At 40.7% G+C, this 14798-nt stretch overlaps 1 protein-coding gene across 1 annotated transcript in view; it reads left to right on the top strand.

Annotated features, from left to right (window-relative positions):
- Positions 1 to 14798, top strand: part of Kif14 (kinesin family member 14) — a 66567-nt gene that overhangs the window by 36281 nt on the left and 15488 nt on the right. The window contains exons 17-21 of the mRNA XM_038349906.1: positions 170 to 322; positions 2836 to 2962; positions 4310 to 4403; positions 4948 to 5077; positions 11955 to 12055. Of these exons, the coding sequence (XP_038205834.1) occupies positions 170 to 322; positions 2836 to 2962; positions 4310 to 4403; positions 4948 to 5077; positions 11955 to 12055 (605 nt within the window). The remainder of the gene's footprint in view (positions 1 to 169; positions 323 to 2835; positions 2963 to 4309; positions 4404 to 4947; positions 5078 to 11954; positions 12056 to 14798) is intronic.

The following is a 14798-nucleotide window of genomic DNA, read 5'->3' as shown; positions in this document are numbered from 1 at the left end:
TTTGGTTAGAGTACTTGACCTGAGTGAAGTAGAAGGCTCCAGGACAACTTTGCTGTGCTTGAATCCTTGCTCAGTTGTTACAAGGGGGACTTTTATACCCTAGGACCACTGCTTTTTAAAACTTGCTTTGCATTTTGCATGAGGTAATTCTCGTTAATGTTGTTTAAAGAGGGAAGAGTCTCAAAGGAAGAAAATGGAGGAAATAAATACCCAAAAGGCTAATGACAAAATTGAGGAGCTGGAAAAGGCAAAGCAGCATCTTGAGCAGGAAGTGTATGTGAACAGAAGGCGGCTGGAGATGGAGACTTTGGCTACAAAGCAGGTGACTTCATGTCTGAGCCGACACTGCTGGTCTGAGGGGAGCTACCTTTGATGAAAGAGCCACAGGGTCTGGATGGGAATGGTTCCCACTGACTGCACGCCTCTGCCCTGGTTCTGCTCATACACCATCCCAAACACTTTGGAAGGCATACTACCTTTTTTTTTTTTTAAGTTCAATTCTTATTTTTTCTTTTCTTGTGTCTACAACTGCCTGTCATCAGTTATGCTAAATAATATATATAAGGAAATGATAGTAGGGCCTAAAATGTAATAGGAAGAAAAGGAAGGTCTTTTATGTTGGATCACATCCTAATAGAGCTTTGATTCCTAGGAGAACTGAGAAGTGGAGCATTTGATACATACTTCTATCTCAAGGGGGACAAAGGCAGTCTCCTGGGGCCCTTGTGAAACAGCCAAGTCCACAAAACAAAGATAAAACCGGAGCATTCATGTGTTAATGTCTTCAGCCACTTTGCTAACATTTTTCGCATTTCCTTCTCTCTAGATTGGTAGCTTTTTAAAGATTTATTTATTTTATGTATATGAGTTTTTGTCTGCATGTATGTCTCTGTGTGCTTGTATCACAAGTATGCTTGGTGCCCAAAGAAGATATAAGAGGGTGTCAGATCCCCTAGAACTGGAGTTACAGATGGTTGTCCGCCACCATGTGGGTGCTGGGAACCAAGCCCAAGTTTTCTGAAAGAGCAGCCAGTGCTCTTAACTGCTGAGATGTCTCTCCAGCTCCACACTGGTTCTTGGAGTGTGTTCCCTGGATGAGAAGCATCAGTTTCTTTAGGATCCTCTTAGAAATGCAAACTGTGGTCTGGAGAGAGAGCCTGGAATTCACGTGCAGACCAGGCTGGTCTCAGACTCACGGAGATTTGTCTGCCTCTGCCTCCCAAGTGCTAAGTTTAGAGGTGGGCACCACACTGCCCATCAGCTCCTCGTTTCTTGATCTTAAGGTTTCTCTCAAGTAGCAGCCTTATTTTCTCTTTTTTCCAAGTTTGTGGGATGAGGAAGAGCAGAGCTGAGGTCTGAGGTGGAAGAAAACGCTCCTAGTCACCCAAGCACTAACCGTATAATGTGCTGGGCGCACACTGCCTGATAACTTGGGTGGAGACATCAGAAGAGAAATAGCCATTTGCATCCTGGGAAATACTATTTAGTTCATGCCTTTTAACTTTAGCCAACAAATGCTATTAGTTATTGTCCATTTGGAACAGTTACCCCCACCCCACCCACTTCAGGAGTAAAAAACTCCTGAAGATTCTTTACTTACTAGCAATAGGAAGAAAAAAATATTAATCTATGTCATCAAAAATTCCTTATAATGGGCCAGCGAAATGGCTCAGCAGGTGAAGAGCTTGCCACACAAGGCTGGTGACCCGAGTTTGATCCTGGAACCACATAAGGTAGAAGGGGAGAACTGACTTTATGCAATTGTCCTCCAGCCTCCACCTTTACACTTGGCCTATGTACTCCCCACAATCATATAGACTTGATAAATGAATTCTTAGAATCCAAGGGATTTTATGAGGAAAATCATTAAGAAAGTTTATAAATTGATTTTTAAAAATGTTAACCATGTATTTCTAATGAAATGAGTACAGTAGGATGACATTTCATCATAGTGTTACAATGAACAACACATGGTATGCATGTGTGTGTGCTCCTGTGCACTCATGGTGTGCATGTGTGTGTGCTCCTCTGCACTCATGGTGTGCCTGTATATGTGCTCACGTGCACTCGTGGTGTGCATATGTATGTGCTCACATGCACTCAGAATATGTATGTGTATGTGCTCCTGTGCACTCAGTATGTATGTGTATGTGCTCCTGTGCACTCAGTATGTATGTGTATGTGCTCCTGTGCTCTCGTGCCTACCCATGTGGGCATATGTAGAGGCCAGAGGTTGACATCAGATGTCTCGGTCTCTTCTCTCCCTTATTTATGGAGACAGGGTCGTTCACTGGACTTGGAACATGATGATTTTGGCAGGACTGGCTAGCCAGTGAGCTCCAGATATCAACTGTCTGCTTCACACGGTGCCAGGGTTACATCTGCTATGACCCTGAATCCCAAATTTTATGTGGCTGCTTCATACTGTGCCACAAGTACTTTGTCTGCTGAGACAGTTCCCCAGCCCCTATTAATCCTTTTAAAAAAAAAAAAAAAAAACACTTATTTTATTTCTGTGTATATGTCATGGTGTATATGTAGGGACCAGAGGACAGCTTTTGGGATTGATTCTCTCTTTCTACCATGTCATCCCAGGGAAAGAACTCAGGTCATCAAATGTTGGTGGCAAGTGCCATTTTGCTGGCTCGATTAATCTGCTTTTTCAAAATGTTTTCTTGCATATTTGTAAGATAAATAACATGATGTTATAAGGTGTATATAAACACAAAATGGCTAGAATGGTGAAGCAAATGACCATATCCAATGTCTCTGATTTTATAAATTCTCTCTTTGCATATCCTCATCTGTGGTACTATATGAATGCTTGTCATTTAGGCTTTAGAAGACCATAGCATCCGCCATGCAAGAATCCTAGAAGCTTTAGAGACTGAAAAGCAGAAAATTGCTAAAGAAGTACAAATTCTTCAGGAGAATCAGGGAAATAGGGATAAAACGTTTATAAGTGAGTATATACTGGTGTTAACATATACTTTTTAAAAGTTCTATATTATCTTCTTATAATATAATTACTAAAATGTTAGCTGCCTTTACGTATTTAAAACGCTTGACCACAGAGGTAATTTAGTGATTCAGTATTTGTCCAGCATGTGGGAAGCCCCAGGTTTAATCCATAGTACCAAACAGATAGAGGATAGATAGATGATAGATAGATAGATGATAGATAGATAGATAGATAGATAGATAGATAGATGATAGATAGATAGATAGATGATAGATAGATAGATGATAGATGATAGATAGATAGATAGATAGATAGATAGATAGATAGATAGATAGATAGATAGATAGGGTTTTGTTCTAGGTGCTAGTTTTTTAATGTAAATATATTTGTATGAATGGTTTTAGATACCTTTTTAATTCTTGTCTAGAAAATGTAAAAGGGGTGTAGTTCTTTACAAACTAATCTATGGTATATCTTACTTGATGATTTAGAAAAATTATATATTAAAGATATGAGGAAATGTTAGAAATATAATTTGGGGCTGGTGAGATCACTTGCTGCCATTTTTTACCTTAGTTGGATCCCAGGACCCACATGGTGAACAGAACTGACTCCCACAATTGTCCTCTGACCTGCACTTGGACATCATGGTGTTTTATGCTCCCCCAATAAATAAAGCATAAAAAACCCATTAAATATAAGAGAAAAGGACAATAGGGTATTTTCTCTCCCAGTGTCCCTTTTCTCTGTTTATACCTCTCCACATACACGACCACTCACTTCATGTAAAGACTAGCTTGACTTTTAAGAATTGAAGAAAAGTTGTGTGTTGGTGGCACACACCTTTAATCCCAGGACTCAGGAGGCAGAGGCAGATGGATCTGTGAGTCTGAGGCCAGCCTGGTCTCAAGGTGAGACAGCCAAGGACAAGGACTCAAGTTCTAGGACAGCCAAGGCTGTTATACAAAGAAACCCTGTCTCGAATAAAAAACAAAAAGCAAACAAAAATCTTGTGATACAGGGTTAATCATTCATTTAATATCATTTTAAGTATTATTTTATATGTATGGGTGTTTTGCTTACATGTATATCTGTGCACCTTGTTCATGCTTGTTGCTCATAGAGGCCAGAAGAGGGCGTCAGATCCCCTAGAACCAGAGCTACAGATGGTTGTGAGCAGCCATGTGGGAACTGAACCGGGTCCTCTGCAAGAGCAGCCAGTGCTCTTAACCACTGGGCCATCTCTCCAACTCCTAATGTCAATATTTTTATGAAATTATTCTAACTAGTGATGTACGTTAGTGACCAGACATGCGTTTTGGTTCTAATTTGTCTTCTTTGTCTTAGTTCAGCCAAACTGGAGCTCCATGAAACTCTCCATGATGATCCAGGAAGCCAATGCCATCAGTGACAAACTTAAAAAATACTATGTTTTTGGCAGGTGAGTAGTTTTTACACTCGTTGACCTGTTCCTACTTGATTTTTTTTGATGGAAGTTTCTCTGACGTTTAGATAGTAATCTCTCTAGGAAAGAGCAGATGTCAGACTCCCTGAAGCGGTGGCTTTAGAAATTCATCTTAAAGAATTTATTCATTTTTCTTTTAGGTTGAGATTTCATTCCTCTGCATACCATTTTTATTTTGGTTTTGTAGTTCCAGCGGTTGAGTCCATGGCCTCGTGTCTGCTGTGAGTGTGCTTTGTCGCTAAGCCACACAACCCTGTCTCACATTCCAGTTTTTTTTAAAGCTCTATCTATTTATAATGTATGTGTGTGCACCTGAATGAACTTGTGTGTACCATGTGCACACAGCAGCTGTTGGAGACCAGAAGGGGGTGTCAGGGCCCCTGGACCTGGAGTTACATGTGAATGTGAACCAGTCAGTGTGGATGCCCTAGACCAGTCTTGGCCCTCTGGAAGAGCCGTTTGTGTTCTTCTCTGCTCAGCCGTGTTTCAGGCTAAGCATTTTCTCTGACTTTTTTTTCAGACATGATACATCAGGCAGAGGTCACTCTGATACCTCTGTTCGCGTTCGTAACCTGCAGCTTGGAATCTCAACTTTCTGGAGTCTGGAAAAGTTTGAATCTAAACTTGCAGCAATGAAAGAGCTTTATGAGGTTTGTAATATTAAAATCTCTGTAAACTTAAAAACGTTTTAATTTATTTACGTGTGTGCGTGTTTTGCCTGCATGAATGTCTGTGTGCATAACATGTGTGCCTAGTACCCGAGAGGCCAGGAAGGGGTGTTGGGTCCCCTGGGATTGGAGTTACAACTTATTATGAACCACTATGTGGGTTCTGGAAATTGAATCCATGTCCTTTTGAAAAGCAGCCAGTGGTTTTTTTTTCTTTTTCTTTTTTTCTAAGAAAGGACTAGATAATAAATTTATTTTAAAATTGTAACAAATGTACCTCTTAACAGTTTTTAAAATATTTTTCTTAATTTGTGGGTCATGTCGGGGCCAGTGTTTTCTAAGTACCTTTTGAAATTATTTTCAGGACTCTTTCCCTTACAGATTTCTGTGCTCCACCTTAATATTCCAAATCCACAAGACAGTGGAAGTGAGCCCTGCTCATCACTGGGAGTGTGAACGGCCATAGTGCTCATACCCTTCACCAGGTGCTTAGCTTTTACAACTCCCGGGATTCCCACGATCATAAATATTAGTTATAAAACTTTAAAAAATTGGAATTTTAAAGAAAATACTGAAAACTCTTAATGACAGTAATTTCAGTGTTGTTAATAACACAATCCTTTTTGGTTGCGTAACTGTGAATAACCCAAGCAGTAAAATATAAAGAAAAATATTTAAGATTTTTGTTGATAAAGTTCCATTTGAATAATTTACTGCCATCTTTGACTAAAATTTGTTAGTGCTCACATTATGGTGAGATTAAATCTTTCTCTAAAAAGCAGTCAGGGTTCTTAACTGCTGAACCATCTCTTCAGCTCCTCTATAATCTTTAAAATGCAGCTGGGTGTGGTAATGCATGCCTATGATCCCAGCACTTGAGAGGCAGGGGCAGAAAGATCAGGAGTTCGGGGCCTACCTCAATCACATAATGAGTTCAAGGCGGGCTGGTTTCTGTGAGACCCTGTCAGACTCTCTGCTCCTCCCAAAATAAAACAAAATATAGGAGTGACACCTTCTTGTTAAATAGAGGAACTCCAGTCACTGAAATCCCCTGCTAGAATGGCTCCAAGCGTCTGCTCTCCTCGTGGGTGCCAGTGGAGCTTTCCTGGTTTGCCTCAACATAGTTTAAGTGTGACAGCGATTCAATGCTGGATCTGACTTTAAAACTCTGCTTACAAGCTTTGCATTCCGGCTGCAGCAAGTCATGTGGTCTGAAATCATCTCCCTGTGACTGACAATGAATGAGTATACATATTTTCTCATTTTTGTCTTATGGGTGTTTCCAATTGTTGCTTTCATTGGTCACAATTAAAACCATCTTTTTGTTATTTTTAACATCCGTTTGCCTTTTGTTTTCCAAAATGGTAACAAAATATGGAATTTTTTTGTTTGCTGTACTTTGTTGCTGTTCATCATTGCTTGCTACAAGTGTTGCCATAAACTAATGCTAGGAATTTGCTTTGCTTTGTAGCTTAGTAACTAGAAGTTGAGGTTTAACTTTGTTTCTTTATGGTAAAGTATCCTTTGACGTCTTTCAGTTTTCCCAGACATGGTCTCATTTGCGCAACCCCACCCCACCCGACTGGCCTGGAATTTTCTGTGTAGACTGATCTAGCTTCAGACTCCAGACAAATAGGCTTCTGCCTCTAGAAAGCTGGGGTTGAAGGCATATGCCACCAGGCCTGACCGAATTTTTTGTTAAGTGCTCTGTGTATTTTCTTAATTGGTGTTTTTTTCTTTTTTCTTTTGGTTTTGTTTTTCTTCTAATCATTTAATTTTTTTGTCCTGATTATATATTTTTCCTGATGTGCCGCACACACATGTGTGCACGCATGTTTGTATGCGTGAGTATGTATGTCCGTTGTGCGTGCACGTGGGTGAGTGGAGAGCAGACGTGGCTGTCGGGTGTCTTCTTTGATTGCTCTGCTCCTTATTTTTGGGAGCAGGGTCTCTCGCTGACCCTGGAGCTCATCCGTTCAGCTAAGGTGGCTGATGTTGAGCTCCAGGAATCTGCCTGTCTGCGTCTCCAGACCGGAGATTAGAGTGTACACCGATGCACCCAGTATTGAGTATGCAAGTTCTGTTTGGTTAGCAAGCATTTACCTGAGCCATTTCCCCACCTCTGTGTTACTTCTATTGGTTTTATTTTGTTATACAGGCCTTTTCTTTTCTGCTTATTTTATTTTGTTTTGAGACAGAACCTCATATAGCACAGATTGGGCTTGAATATGCTGTGTAGCTAAAAATGATCTTAAGCTTTTAATCCTCCTGCCTTTTGAGATTAGAAGGGTCCATTGCCACATCTGACTCTGTAAGCCATTTTACATTTGTGCATGAATGTATTTTAATTCAGAGAGTTTACTGAGCCATTGCCAGCCTGCTACATTTTTATTTTAAGGTTTATTTCTTTGATAAAATTTGGGGCTGGAGAAATGGCTTAGGGTTAAGAGCTCATCCTACTCTTGCAGAGGACCCAAATTCTCTCCCACTCACATCAGGCAGCTTATAGCCACCTGTCACTCCAGCTCCAGAGGGATCAACAACTCTGGCCTCCACAGGTTGCTGCACTGCCCACACACAAGCACATGCATATGTAATTGAAAGTTGTTTTGGTTTTTTGAGACAAAGTCTCTCTAGGTAGCTGGCTGCCTTAAAATGCACAGAGATCCTTCTAGGATTACACGCATAAGCCATTACAAAGGCCTTTTTTTTTTAATAGAAAAATTATTATGGTGTTTTGATGTATGAACTTGAAGTTGTTTTCTTCTATATTGTTATTTATTATCCCTAAAGTAATTATAACATATTAAATTATAGTACTAATATTTGTTAAATATCCCATGTTTAAATTATATGACTACTGGAATTACGTTCTATAGTGCATAGATAATGCTCAAAACATCAATGAAAATATTATATAGTAAAGCCTAGAGGGAGTTGTAATAGCTTTAATTTGTGAATTACTTAATCAAAAGTGAAGATAATTAACTCAGTCAGGAAGATAATGAGACAAAGGAAAGCAAATAAATGAATCATTGTGAGAAAAAAAAGCGGCAACTAATGAATTAGATCTTTGGAGACTTGAAGAGACGTGTCATTTCAAGAAAGATGACATTTACTATAATCTTAGCACTCAGGAATCCAAGGGATCAAGGTTTCCTTGGCCACATAGGAAGTACAAAGCTACATCTTCATGTATGAGACCCTGTCTCAAATAATAAAAGCAAAAATGGTATTTAAATTAAGATAACAAGCTCAGTTAAAAATTATATCACCAATAAAGTTTTGCTATTTTTAGATTTATTTACTTTTATTATATTTATTTGTGTGTATGTAAGAGAGACAGTGGGTGTAAAGGTCAGAGGGCAGCTTGGGAGAGCTGATTCTCCCTCTTCACCGTTTGGGTTCTGGGGCTTAGACTTACATCAGTGGGCTTCTCAGCAAATGCCTAACGTCTGAGCCACCCCACTGTCCCTGTTTATTTATTTATCCATCTGTTTATATTTTTATGTTAGCTTATGAAGTGTGTTTCATTGGTGTTTTCACACACGCCACTGCTGTGCTTTGTTCTTACTCATCTCTGCCCTTCTGTCCCGCACGGCTCCCAGGGCTGCCCCTTCCTGTCCCGCAGGGCTGCCCCTTCCTGTCCCGCAGGGCTCCCAGGGCTGCCCCTTCCTCTAACTCTCTCTTGCTTTTATGTCACATGTGTGCCATCACCTTTTCTTTTCCTCCCTTCAATTAGATGTCTTCTTCCTCCCTTCTCACCATCCCCTATTACACACATCCGCACGCGTGCACGCGCGCGCACACACACACATGCACACACATGCACGCACACATACTTATATACTTTTAAATCTAAGTTCCACATATAAGAGAAAACAAATAAATACCATTGTCTTTCTGAATCTGGTTTATTTTGCTTAGCATAATGATTTCCAGTTCCATTCATTGTTCTGCAAATGTTATGACTTCAGTGTTCTTGGCAGTAGTATAAAATTCCATTGTGTATATATATTGCATTTTCCTTATACATTCATCTTTTGATGGACATCTAGGCTGGTTTCCATTTCCTGGTTATTGTAATATTGTAAATATCCTAGCAATATGCATGGATTTGAAGGATCTCTGTGGTATGTTGCCTTAGAGCCCTTCCTATGTATTAAATTTGAGTCTTTCTTAAAAAGATTTATTTATTGATTATGTATGCCGTGTTCTGTCTGCATGTATGCCTGCTGCCAGAAGAGGGCACCAGATCTCATTGTAGATGGTTGTGAGCCACCACGTCGTTGCTGGGAATTGAACTCAGGACTTCTCTTCTGGAAGAGTAACCAGTGTTCTTAACCTCTGAGCCATCTCTCCATCCCCCTAAATTTGAGTCTTCTAGAAAGGAAAAACATTCTAGGAAAAGATAAATTATGAAAGCTGGCTTAATGGAAGGACAGCCAAATAATGTTTTTAAAAGTTTGTCAATCAAGTAGATTCAAAAAACAATGATTAAAAAAAAATAAGTGGGAGCCGGGTATGGTAGCTCATACCTGTAATCCCAGCACTCAGGAAGCTGAGGCTATCCATCAGTGGTTCAGGGCTAGCCTGTACTAAATAGAGAACAGTCTGAAATACATGAGAATGTGGCTCAAAAAAACTAAAAAAAAGAGAAAGACGGGGGGGGGGTGGAAGGAAGGGGAACTAGAGAGGGCTAAAAAGGTGCCAACTCCAGCCAACTTTATGATCACACACTTTCAGGGCACCGGGGAGAGATAAGCCCCGCTCTGTGTGAAGGACTGCAGAACCTGTCGCAGTTCATTCCATGACCTTAGAGTAGCTAAAACAAAGCATGAGAACTGTGTGTGGTGGCGCATGCATCCCAGCACGGAAGGCTAATATGAACACAGCTACCAAACTAAACCTGACCTGAATGGCCTTTATTTTTTAAAAAAAAAAAAACTTCTACCATGAGCAAGGAGTGTTTATTCCAGGAAAGCAAAGTGTATATTCTTCTTGTTTTTAATGTGTGTGTGTGTTTTGCCTGTACGCATATTTGTGTACTATATGCATGCCTGGTGCCCTCCAGATTCAGAAGTGAGCATCAGATCTCCTGGAACTGGAACTGTAGATGGTTGTAAGCTACCATGTAGGTGCAGGGAGCCAAGCCCTGGTCCTCTGCAAGAGGAGCAAGTGCTCTTAACCGCTGAGCCAACCTTCCAGCCCCAGCGAAGCCTGGAAGACATTATGCCACAGCAGGGACTGCCTCTCTCTCCATGGTGGGCCTGTGGGTGGTCCTACTTTCTATCCGTGTTTCTGTTTATTAATAATTTATGATTTTACAATAATGAGTGTTTTTAAAACAGCATCGAAGGCATTTGATCGCTCACACTAAACCCTTGCATGTAGCTCAGTGTTGGGCTGACTCCCTGCTTTCACATATCCTTTGAAGTTCTTAGGTTTTTTTTTTTTTTTTTTTGGTTTTTCGAGACAGGGTTTCCCTGTAGTTTCTAGAGCCTGTCCTGGAACTAGCTCTTGTAGACCAGGCTGGCCTCGAACTCAGAGATCCTCCTGCCTCTGCCTCCCGAGTGCTGGGATTAAAGGCGTGCACCACCACCGCCCGGCTTTAACTTAGTTTTTACACGTTCTGCATCCTCTGTACAAGCTCTATAGTATGTATCTAGGTAGATTTTAATTGACATTGCTTAAATATCTAATGTATAGATCATTATTAGTATATCCAACCAAGAAGTGATTTTTGTGTGTGTACATGTGTGTATGTGTGTGCATGCATGCGTGCGGTGTGTGTTTAGGGGATGGAATACAGAATCTCACACAAATTAAACAAGGAATTTATCACCGGGACATTTCCCCAGTCCAGGATTGCACCTTTACATTGCCAGATTATTTTATCTCTCCCTCTGGGTTTTACTGTTAACTGTCTCTTCTAAACTCTATTTATATTTATATATCTGTGTGCTTTTATGTTAAATGTGCACACATGTCTGGCCTGGAGCTGGAGTTAACAGCACCATCATGGGTGCTAGGAACAGAACCCAGGTCTTCTGAAAAAGTAGGGGACTGCTTAAACCTCTGATCTATCTCTCTAGCTCCCTAAAGTTAAATTTATTATTTCTCTTGGTGTGTGTGTGTGTGTGTGTGTGTGTGTGTGTGTGTGGTTGTGTGTGTGTGTGTGTGTGTGTGTGAGAGAGAGAGAGAGAGAGAGAGAGAGAGAGAGAGAGAGAGAGAGAGAGAGAGAGAGAGAGAGAACAAGCCAGAGGACAGCCTCAGGCACCATCCCCTTTCCCCTTTTAGATATGACCCCTCATTGTCCTAGCGCTCACTGTTACAGACTAGGCTGGCCAGCGGTGGACCCCAGAAACCCACCAGGCTAGCTCCCCAGCACTGGGTTACATGTGCACACCCTGCACTTTTTACATGGGTTCTAGGAATCAGTTCGGGTCCTGTGCGTACAAGGTAATGATTCTACTGCCTGAGCCATCTCCCCAGTCCAGGTTACTATTTTTGAAGTATTTAATAATTTTGGTTGTTTCTGTAAGGCTTATTTTAATTCTAGCATCTCATCATTGGGGTTTTTGTTGTTATAGTTAGTTTTTTTAGGTTAGCCTTTCAAAATAATGGTTTTTAGGTCAACATATGAAATAATGAATTTTATAATGGCATCTACATACTTGTTTTTATTTTAATTTGTTATTTAATCAGTAATTTATTTGATCAGTAATGATATTTTTAAGACTAATCAGATAACCCATAATTTGTTAGTTTTATGTTTTAAAATAATAAAATGATTTAAGCTTTTTGCTGAATTGTAAACATCACAATTAATGGAAAGACTGTATTTTATTTTTCTTAGAATGATGGTGGTAACAGGGCTGAGGATGTCTATTGTGATCCTGAAGATGAGTGGGAACCTGACATTACGAGCACGCCAGTTTCTTCCCTTTCTAGAAGGAGGTAAAGCTGCTTTATTATTTCTTTTCTTGTTCTGTGTATATGTATATGGACAAGTATATAAGTTGAAATTTATGTAATACACACACACACACACACACATATATATATAGTTAAGAGACCTGCTGTTATGATACATCTGTAGTGGGGAACCAGAAATAGAAGTGACTTGTTAGAGATCAAATTACAGTGCATATAGCTTTACATTGTTTATTAGTTTGCTATATGAGCAAAAATGTTCAGTATTTTATACTAGTTTTTAAAAGCAGCTAGAATGGCATAAATCTGATTTCCTGCATAAAAAAGGAATAGCATTATGGGGCTGCAGAGATGGCTCAGTGGTTAAGAGTATTGTCTGTTCCTCTGTTGTATCCATAGGACCTGGGTTCAACTCCTTGCCCCCACATGGTAGCTCACAACTGTCTATAACTCCAGCTCCAGAGACCCAACATCCTCACACAGACATACATGCAGGAAACACACAAACTCAAAAAAAAGTGGAAATAAAGAAATCACTTAAAAAAGAGAAAGGAATAGCATTACTTTTAACATCTCAAGAATTTGACATATTCTGATATTTTATTGTAAGTTACATGTTTACACACAATCACGTTAGTATGAACACCACAAAAGAATAGATCAGCGTGCTACAGAACATCGTACACGACAAGCGTTGTCTATCAAAGCAGAGCATAAAACACCCATGGTGGGCAGAAACTGTTCATGGAAAACCTAGTTCTGCTTAGACTCCGATGCCCAGAGTGTGGAGGCAGAGAGTATGGAAAGGCCTTGGCCTGGAACGTTCAGCCTTTTAATTTTGTTTGTTGTTGTTGCTTATTTAAAACAAGTATTTCTATGATGTCTACTGCGTCCCGAGGAGTTTTAGGTAAGTAAAATCCTCCCTGTCCTCTTGCACCAGGCATTGGAGAGAGGAGAGGCACTAGGTAGACAGAACTGGAGAGAAGAGTGCATTTTACACAAAGCTGAGACGCAGATTCCGGTGCATCATGGGATTGGTGACTGATTGTGTGGTTAAGGCAATGTAAAGTTCAGGGTTGCTCCTGGTTTTAAGCTGGGGAAGCGGTGTTTGAGGTGGATGGTAACTTTCCTGTTGGCTGTGACGAGTGAGGTTTTCGCAGGACAGGAAGTGTGTGTTTAGTCTGGAGTGCTGGGTGTGTTGGAGTTCCCAGGGTGTGCACATCAGTAGCACTGCCCCAACCACAGCATTGTCAGCATCAAGAATACTTATGGAGTCTGGCGATGTGGGGCCTCCCTGGGATCTCAGTATTGGGGGGAATTGAGTCAAGAGGAGCATGAGTTTGAGGCTACTCTGGGCAAAATAGTAAAATCCTGTCTCTTTTTTTTTTTGGAGAGGTAGGGGAGTGGTTATCAAGACAGGGTTTCTCTGTATAGACCAAGCTGGCTTCAAACTCAGAGTTTCCCTGTCTCTGCCTCCCAATTGCTGGGACTGAAGGTGTGTGCCATCACCGCCCAGCAAGATCCTGTCTTAAATACCAGCCAACAAGTTCAGCATGGTAGCAGCACTCATGCATGAGGCAGAGGCAGGAGGATCTCTGTGAGTTAAAGGCCAGTCTCATCTAGCAAGTTCCAGGATAGCCAGCGCTATATAAAGAGACCCTGTCTCAAAACAAACAAACAAAAACCATCAACAAACAGAACATTTATTGAATACTTGATAAGATGTTCTCGTGCAGTACCCACCACAGGCCTCTGAAGTGTGTGACCACCCGTTATGTCAGTGAAGAAACTGAGCCCTCACCAGAATTGTTCTGAGTGAAATATGCAGTACAGCTTCTCCACACAGACCTTGAATGCAGAGAGCGTATCTGCATCCTTCAACAGCAATGTAGTGAAGACCCTAATATCAGAGAGCTGGGCAACATCTCCAGGCATTGGTTCCTCGAAGAGCAGCTGCCGTCCTGGCTGCCTCTGTGATCTCTGATTTCAGCTTGGGAATGATGCTGCAGAGTGTTACGAGGGTAGATGATGTGTGTTCAGTAATGGTTGCCTAGACTGTCGCTGAGGTTGACCATATCTGTAAATTAAATCTTAAGTCTGTGGTATATCTCAGAGATAAAGTTCTCATCTAGCATCGTGAGAGATGCCATTCAGTCTTCAGTGCTGAGAAAAGACTTTCTTACTGTTACGATATAGAGAAGATAGAGCTTCTGATTTGTTGCTGATAAGCAGGCCGTGATGGCTACAGGTGATTTGACCTAAGGGTGAAAGATGCTGCTGGGCTGGGCCACTAAGTCACCTAAGGGTGGTCCTGGATGGGACTGGATGTATAGAGTAACAATGACCTCCTCCAGATTACAACCAGGCCAACGCACTGGAGACGTCTTGGGTTTAGGATGACTAGCTTCTTAACCGTAAAAAGTGGTTCATTATGAACAAGTATAAGTTTTATGAAAACGGTCATTAGTCGGAGACCACTAATGTTTAGCGTACTGAATGTTGGTGATTCTTATATCTGCTGAAGTTGGGGGTTAATGAGAAACAAACAAGTTTTAAAATGTGACCCCCCCCCAAACCAAAATTCCTTTTTATATTTTTCAAGATTTTGAAATTAGGTGTTTTCATTTGGCAAATACTTTTGAGAACTTCTGTAATTTAATGGCGTCATATTTTTAAAAATGAGTTGCTCTTAGTCTGAGACCTTGTGCATGAAGAATGTTTATGACAGAATCCAGACTCTGAGAACGCCTGCAGGTAATGGAAACGC

This window comes from Arvicola amphibius, chromosome 12, assembly GCF_903992535.2.
Source record: "Arvicola amphibius chromosome 12, mArvAmp1.2, whole genome shotgun sequence".
NCBI lineage: Eukaryota > Metazoa > Chordata > Mammalia > Rodentia > Cricetidae > Arvicola > Arvicola amphibius.
The sequence above is the reverse complement of the archived record's forward strand: the minus strand, read 5'-3'. Positions and strand labels throughout refer to the sequence as shown.